The sequence below is a fragment of the Fundulus heteroclitus genome, chromosome 9 (genome assembly GCF_011125445.2).
Source record: "Fundulus heteroclitus isolate FHET01 chromosome 9, MU-UCD_Fhet_4.1, whole genome shotgun sequence".
Classification (NCBI taxonomy): Eukaryota; Metazoa; Chordata; class Actinopteri; order Cyprinodontiformes; family Fundulidae; genus Fundulus; species Fundulus heteroclitus.
Genome location: NC_046369.1, coordinates 1,712,663 through 1,720,987, shown reverse-complemented (window position 1 = coordinate 1,720,987; position 8,325 = coordinate 1,712,663). Strand labels below are relative to the sequence as shown.

The 8,325-nt window shown below is 39.4% G+C and overlaps 2 protein-coding genes across 2 annotated transcripts in view; both read left to right on the top strand.

The window, feature by feature from the left end:
* The first annotated feature begins 299 nt into the window (after window positions 1–299).
* sid1 (secreted immunoglobulin domain 1) overlaps window positions 300–8,325 on the top strand; it is a 39,551-nt gene continuing 31,525 nt past the window's right edge. Inside the window, exons 1-3 of the transcript XR_004931639.1 lie at window positions 300–386; window positions 586–654; window positions 2,046–2,148. The gene's annotated coding sequence lies outside the window, so the exon portion shown is untranslated. The remainder of the gene's footprint in view (window positions 387–585; window positions 655–2,045; window positions 2,149–8,325) is intronic.
* On the top strand, window positions 5,654–8,220 carry LOC118564113 (cocaine- and amphetamine-regulated transcript protein-like). The gene is made up of 3 exons (XM_036140799.1): window positions 5,654–6,116; window positions 6,268–6,351; window positions 7,745–8,220. Exons 1-3 carry the CDS (start codon window positions 5,985–5,987, stop codon window positions 7,850–7,852), a joined length of 324 nt encoding a protein of 107 aa, XP_035996692.1. The 5' UTR covers window positions 5,654–5,984; the 3' UTR covers window positions 7,853–8,220.

Below are 8,325 nucleotides of genomic sequence, written 5' to 3'. Positions count from 1 at the left end.
ATGAATACAGAAAACAACTTCTGAGAACTCGATACACCCTTGTTGTATTCATAATATTCAGATACTTAAAAATGGATGAGACTTTCTTTTTTACCAGGTCTGTAGTAAAGGAAAATGTTGTTTTGAATCCAAAGCAATTTACATAAACTCCACTCTCCTTTGTGCTATTATCAAACATGCGAAATAAATAAATAAGAACTAAGAACAAAAAACAAAAGTCAAGGAATAGTTCCCTTTTATTTTGAAATGCCTGACCGGAAGTCTTTCTGCGACACTAGCTGCCTTTTCCCACCGGAGGAGCCCTCCTGGCTAACCTGAGCGATGGTTGCGTCTGACTGATGACCGCCATGACGGAAAGCTGACTTCCTCACAGAGCCATGGAGTCGGTTTGCGCTTTTAACTTTATTTAACAATTTAAACAAAATAATAAGGGGAAAAAACAATGGAAGCTGAACGGTAATGGAAGACGTTCAACAAGTAGCTCATGGTTTTGTCGAAGAGCTAGCATGAAGCTAACAAAAACAAAGATGGCGACTGCCGCCCGGTACGCGGAGTACGTTAACCGTTGGTGTTTTCTGCCCACAGGAGCTTCCTGTTGTGAAAGCGGTGACCGACACCGAGGCGGCCCCGGGGAAAGTTCTGGAAGTACCGCAGGTTCGGGTCTGGTTTTTTTGGGGGGGCTTTTTTTTTTTTGGTTGGCAACCCACTGGAATGTGCATTACCGCCACCCACTGGTTTGGAGTGTGGAACAAAATGCCTCTATATATATATATATATATATATATATATATATATATATATATATATATATATACTTGCTAAACTGTTTTAACTTGCAAATATTTTATACTCTGTCTAATATTTTAACTACTATTTTTAAACTACTATTTACTAATTATAAAACTATTTCCTTCCCTAACTTTTTTTCATTATTTAATACATATATACCACACCTTCCTACTATCCTTTTTCATCTATCAATTACATTTATTTTTTAATCTATAAATCTATTCCTTAAATTTCTATCACTTAGCTACTAAACATTCTTTTTACTCATTAACATCTGGTTTTAATTACCAATAGACACTTGTATTAGGGACTTGGACATGTTTTTCAACTTCTTAGAGCTAAATCCTTTTGGTTTAACAAACAGAGCTCTTTAAAATGATATACAAAAAAAATGTTGTTGAAATTGGGCAAGTATTGGCAGAGTATGACTCTAATAAGTCAAAATAATCACAATTATGGACAATAGAGAAAAACAATTGGAAATAACTGAAAAAAAATTACAAATTTAGAGGACACCATTAAAAAGAAATTCAAAAGGATGATAACTTTTATTGAAATAGCTATCAAAAATGAAAACTTGGATGTAATTTAAGTGTGATATAGTCGATAAATATTCCACTTTCATTCTGTCGAGGCCATTTAATAATGATTTAAGACAGAAATTGTCCACAAATGGACTCCTGGGCGCTGCGCTTAGCGGGGGTCTACCTCCACCTCCTGGTCAGAGAGTCGCCGTCACGGCGGGGTCTAGTTCAGGTGCTGCGGGGTATCAGATTTCCATGAAACTTCATAATTAGGTACGTTATTATTAAAAAAATAAAAAAGATGATCAGTACGTCATTACTTTTTATCAATTTAAAACAAAAGTCTCTTACACTGTTCTCGAATTAATAACAGGTGGCCTTTCAGTCAGAAAAAAAAAACACAAAGTGGGCGTAAATTGTATTTAAATTCAAGCAGAAAAATAACCGCTGAAAAAGTTATGACGTCATTGAGGCGACTCGCTGGCTCATGAGGAATAACCGTTTTGTGTGTACCTGTATTTCAGCTGTGACATAAACTTAAGCATTTAGTTTTTTGTTTTAGAAGCTTTTGATTATCCTTTATTGTTGTGCAGCTTCAGGATAGCAAATTTGACTCTTGTAGGTCAGATTTGATCTTTGATCTCCATCACTAGGTGCCCCTGGATGCACAAACCACCAAGGGACGCTGAAAGACAGACCTAAGACCTAACCCATTTTATCACATCCCTACAGATGCAGTTACTGGAGAAGAACCGGGCCACGATCCAGAAGTTAACGCTGTCACCATCATGCTGATGCTGTGGTACCTGAGTGGTTCCATACCGGTAGCTACCTGGTCAGTGACGCCGCAAAACCTTTTGTGTTCTGGTCTCGTCCGTTAATAATCTGAACCCGAGTCCGATTCTGAGGGCAGATTAGTTTAGATTCGTGTTCAGGTAGGGCTGGACGATAATTCAATAACTATATATATATATATATATATATATAGATCGATAGACGTATATTGATGATAGAAAAAAAATGTCAATAAAAAGTTCAATAGAATAACAGTTTCTTTTTGTATTCTAGCCATGTAGGTTATTATTACAGTCATTACATCCTCCCGACCAATCACAATGCAGACCCAGGAAGCTCCGACCCCTTCAAAGACTTTTTTCCTTTTTTTAAAACTTTCAGTTTTAGTAAAAAGTTGGTTGAATAAAGGGTTGAGTTTGAATTCAGTGTTTGTGTCTGTATCTAAAAATAGGTTTCTAAACAGCATAAAATGTCCAGGGCTGCACTTAAAATATCTTTTGAATTTGTTGATAATTATCAATATCGATGAGTATGATTTATATTTTATGGATATGCTTTTTTTCTATGTCGTCCAACCTTACCTTCATGGACTTTTTGGGGGGAGATGGTGGGCTTGAGGTTTGCAGCGATCCAACTCATCCTCCAGGGTTAAACTCTGGTTCACACGTTTTAACCACAGCTGCTGACATCTAGTGGTTCAACAGGAGAAGACAACTGCAGAAAATGCTCACCATCAATGATTGAGATTTGGTTGGATGCTTAGAACTACAGTGGCTTGCCAAAGTATTCACACCCCTTGAGCTTTTTCACTTATTGTCACATTACAACCACAAACATTAACATATTTTACTGGAATTCTATGTGAAAAACCAACACAAAGTGGTATACAAAGAAAATTATACATGATTTATTTCTGTTTTACAAATAAAAAAAAAATGAAAATGGCGTTGTGCAAAAGTATTCAGCCCCCCCGTGTCAAAACTTTGTGGAACCACCTTTAGCTGCAATTATAGCAGCAAATCTATTAGTTTACATCTCTGCCAGCTTTGCTCGTCTAGTGACTGAACATTTTGCCCGTTCTTCTTTTTAGAATAGCTTAAGCTCAGTCAGGTTGGATGGAGAGTTTGTGAGCAGCAGTTTTCAGATCTTGTCACAGATTGCCAACAACCGGACTAAACGAGTCTTTAGTGGAGCAGAAATCTGCTTCAGAATCCGTTCTGGAGGAATCCTGAGTTAATTTGCAGAAACGTTTCTCCTTTTCTTTCCTTTTCCCCAGAGTCGAGGACGACAGGCTGCAGTTTGTTGCTGTCGTTCTCTTCATGTGGATCTATTGGAACATATTAGCACTTAGTATAGTTTTTAGTTTGAAAAAAAGACAGAGGCACTTGGAAACTATGCAGATGTTTGTTGAATGAATGAATGAAACGGACATTTTGGTAAAACAATGTGTTTTGTTATGAAAGAGCCCATTCTGTGTCTTCAGATATTAAAGCATGGACACTGAAGGATTTGGGTTCAGCGGGTGAAAAGCTTCCTCTCCACGTCGATGTCGCTCAGCTTTGAGGCCTGTTGACCTCGCCGGAGGCAGATTAAAGCGTCGGGTGTTCTGACGTAAACGGTGACACTCAGAGACCCCGAAGAGCTGCAGGTCTTCCTGTCAGGAAGACTAACTGTTGCTTCTATTAGTTTTATTTCAGTCTTTCACTTGTTGAAAGATTTATAGTTCTGACCAGAACCGTCCGTTTAACCGGGGTCTCTGCAAAACCTTTCATGCACTCTGAAATTTAATCATCAGCCATGTTTTCTGGAAAGGTCGTAAATTTAAATCATGCAGGTATTTAAAGGCCTGAAACTTTCTGAAACTAGCAGGAACCCTGATTTAGGCTGAAAAACATGAAGTGAAGGATGGTTTGCTTAAACCAGTGGTTCTCAGATGTTTTCCCCTTTTGGAGAATGAAACATTTTCAGCCCCAACATCCCAACAAAATGGGTCAAAAATTTTACTTTTACCGTTTTCTTCTTTAATGCAGATTACCCAGAATCCACTTTGAAATTTATAACATACATATGGGTTAATTTATAACGTATAACAATGGATTCTAACAACTAGATTGTTTCAACATTGCCACCCTTTTTTAACTATATAATATTAACAACAATATAAATGACTTTTAGTACCTGCAGTCAACTTTTAACTATCTATGAACCTCATATGTCAGAAATAACGTCAAGCCATCAATATTTAAAACAAACTGCAGTTAAATTAAGTTTTGTACTTTTTAGGAGTTAATAGTGTTCGTCATACTACTGACTGCAGGTACAGGCTAAACACCGGGGGGCGCTGTTGTGACATTCAGAATGATTTAGAAGGCAAGGCTGTTCTGGCGCCCCCTGCAATACTTTCACACACCCCTAGGGGGCGCCCCAAGCCCAGCGCCACAAGGGGGCGCACTACGGCCCATGGCTCTTAACTTTGGCTACAAATTACATTTTTATTATAGTATTTAAATGTAATAATGATAATAAATGCAGATTTTAGCAGTTTTTTCGTAGAATAATTGCTTTTGGTTTTCACAACAGAATGCTGCTAAAAGTGTCAGTAATATATAATTTTAAATAATTTCTTTCATTATGTTGGAAACTATTTTTATTTTTTTTACATCATTATCCACAAATATTAACATCCCCTTCATCCTCTTTTTTTGTAAACCTCAAAATAGACATAAAAAGGGCGTTTCTTTAACAATGGAAACATATTTCCTACAGTAGATCTTTATCAAAAATTATAACTTGTCTTTTTTCAAACAGCCAGGCAACATTTGCAGCTCCGAACGAGTTTAATTCAAATGGACTGTAGGAAAAATATCTCCTTAGACTGTAAAGGTTGCAGTGCCCTGGTCTAATAGAATTAGGTAAGTTTATTTCTAAAGCACTTTTCAGTAACAAGACGATTCAAAGTGCCGTACATGAACAGAAAATCATTACAGACATACATGGGAAAAACAAAGGAATAAGCTAAATAAATCCTAGACTAGAATTATTTCACACATTAACAACCATACAGAAAAATGTGTGTGTTAGTTAGCGGCTAAAGTCAGGGCGGCTTGGCAAAGCCGCCCTGACTTATTTATTTGAACTGAAGTTGTTTATTTAATTTGCTGCAGACGTGCATTTAAAGCTTTAAGATGGAGCGTGTAATGATATGCATGTGACATTTAGGATTGTTTCTGGAAAATAGGTGCTAATCAATGGGAAACATAGTTTTTTCTACTTTTAAAAACATTTTAGTAGAGTTATGGACTCGCCCGCTCTTATTTGGTCCCATAATCCCATAATGGAAGCATAATCCTGGACCTGTGGCTCATGAATCTCTGCTGTTTTGGCTCATTTCATCGTAAGGCTGTATAATAAACCCCCCAGCAGTAGTTTATAGCTGAGGAGGCTGGATTTCTCTGCTCTCGGTCATGTTCGTGCAGCTTTAGGCTTTAACATCAGCGACGTGCCGTGGAGAAACGGTTGAAGCTCCAGACGTCGGTTCATCCAGAAGAACCGGGCCTCAACGGGATGAAGATCATTTAGACGTCAGTTCTCTGAGTGAAGAAACGTCTGCCGGCTTCTGCCTCAGAGCTCAGAGCCGTAAAAGGTGGCGGTCCTGGCGTCACCTCCTGTTTGACGGAGCAGAGCTCCTGTCCTCTGCCGACCTCGGCGCCGCGCCGCCTGATTGCCTCGTTATGGAGGTAAATATTGTCCCAGTGACGGCAGAGCGGCTCCTGCTGGGTATAAAGGCCTCGCACTGAGCCTCGGCAGGCAGGCGGAGCTCAGCACACGTCCAAGCCTTCGACATCCATCGCCGTCGGGTCCGAGTCCGTCCGCACCATGGTCAGCAGCAGGATGCTGCTCCTCGGTGCCTCTTGCTGGCTGCTGGCGGCTTTGGGGAGCTGCGATGAGCTGCTGGAGGAGCGATCCCCCGAGTACGACGGCATCAAGACCCAGGAGGAGAAAGAGCTGGTGAGTCGCTCCCACTTTAGTCTGTAGAGCCTGAGCTGGGTCCAGCTTCAGCAGAGGGAACTTATGCTCGGTCGGGACAAGCTCAGAGTTTTATTTTGAAAGCTTCTGACTCCTGGTCCCTGGTGTGATGTTGCCTCCTCTCCATCCTCAGATAGAAGCCCTGCAGGAAGTTCTGGAGAAGCTGAAGAACAAGCAGCTGCCGTCGTCAGAGAAGAAGCTCGGCTGGCTCCCACCTGTAAGCTCTCACCTGCAGCTTTTCTCCTCGTTTCAGCAGCAGATCCAATCCCTGCCTTATCCAGTTAAAACGTCGGGACGCATTCTTTAAAACGTCAGAGGACCAGTTTGTGTCTTCTGTGGTCAGAATGGAGCCGGTGTCAGGTTAAAATCTGTTCTCCCCGTGTCGGGAGCGCACATTGCAGCCGTTTTAACGGCACTTCTGATTGATTTCTCGGTAAAACAACGCATATAATCATGTCAAGGTTGTAACATTCAGTTTAATCGGCAGCTGTTGTTTACAAAATTATAAAATAAAAATAAATAAACAAGGTCTTTCAGGCAGCTGAAATATCCATTCTCTCCTTCCCCAAAAACGTTGGTAAGGCAAGGCAAGGCAAATTTATTTATATAGCACAATTCAGTACAGGGACAATGCAAAGTGCTTTACATGATTAAAATATAGCAAATTAAAACATAATAAAAGCAAGTAGGAATAAAATGTAGATAGAAAATAGAACAAAAAAGTGGTGATTCAGTTAACTAGAACAGTTGAAGGCAATCTTAAACAAATGTGTTTTTAATCTTGATTTAAAGGAAAAAGGTAAATAAAGAGCAACTGTTTCCAAATTCTCAAAAATTGTTATGTGTAATTGCATATAGTATCCAGTAATCTGTCATATTTTACATTACAACGGAATTTAACAGGAAGTCTTAATTTTTGTGCCCTGCTATCAGCCAGTTTCCGAATCTAAAAATAAGTAAAATGTTCTTCAAATTTGTGTTTTTGTCCTAGATTTGAGCAGGAAAATAATATTATCTGCCAGTGGAATGAGTATTTTCACCCCTAAAATAAGATAAACAGACATCCTGCACTTGAAATAAGATGATAGAGATGAGCTGTTCCTGTTTTAAGTGCATAAATCTTGTTCCATTGGCAGATTATCTTATTTACCTGCTCAAATCTAGGACAGATACACTCATTTTAAGAAAAACTTATTTTTAGTTCCGTTTTTGCAGTGCTTGTTCAGCAATGGAAAATCATAAATACACACTTATGTGTTGGAATACTGTGTTTGGTGGCTTACTTTTATTTGTCAGGCTTAAGTGACAAAAGTTGGAAAAAGACCGATTATCTTGCTAAAATAACACAAAACAGCGTAAAAAGACCTTGTTTGTTTATTTTAATTTTACAATTTAGTAAACAGCTGCCGATTAAACTGAATGTTACAACCATGACATGATTATAGGAGTTGTTTTACTGAGAAATCAATCAGAAGCGGCGTGAAAACGGCTGCAAAGCGCGCTCCCGACACAGAGGGGAACAGATTTCAACCCTGATTTCTCCCCGTGTGTGTGTGTGTGTGTGTGTGTGTGTGTGTGTCTGTGTGTGTGTGTGTGTGTGTGTGTCTCAGTGCGACGCAGGCGAGCAGTGCGCCGTGCGGAAGGGAGCGAGGGTCGGCAAGCTGTGCGGATGTCCCAGAGGAACGTTGTGCAACTTCACCGTCCTCAAGTGTGTCTAGAGCTCACATTTAAACACGTCAAACACAAGAAATAAACTTTTCAAAAACATTTACTGTTTGTTTTTTTTAATCTCGATCAAACTGCCTGACATGAGGAGAACCTTAATCCTACCAGAACACTTTCTGAATAACATGACTGGGACGTTTATTTAAAGAGCATGTTTGACGTTTATAGCGTCCCTAAAAGCTGAACAGACGGTGGAGTTCAGGCGTGTTGGAAAAACTTTATATCTGAGCTGATTGTCTCACATGTGGGGAGAAGAGAAGAAGAGAGCGCTCAGGTTTATTAATGAAATGAGCACATCCCAGCCTGAGCTGCGTTTTAATCCAGCGTCTGACGGTGTAGGGCTGGACGATATAGAAAAAAAGCATTTTGATAAAATAGAAATCAAATGCAGCCCTGCTGTTGCTTAGGGACCTATTTTTAGATACAGACACACAAACACTGAATTCAAACTTTTTATTCAAAAAAC

Excerpts from the sequence above, each read along its gene's own strand:
- LOC118564113 (XM_036140799.1), top strand. The coding sequence starts at position 5,985 with ATGGTCAGCAGCAGGATGCTGCTCCTCGGTGCCTCTTGCTGGCTGCTG. Across the intron at positions 6,117-6,267 it reads CCCAGGAGGAGAAAGAGCTG|ATAGAAGCCCTGCAGGAAGT; the intron begins GTGAGTCGCTCC and ends CTCCATCCTCAG. Across the intron at positions 6,352-7,744 it reads AGCTCGGCTGGCTCCCACCT|TGCGACGCAGGCGAGCAGTG; the intron begins GTAAGCTCTCAC and ends TGTGTGTCTCAG.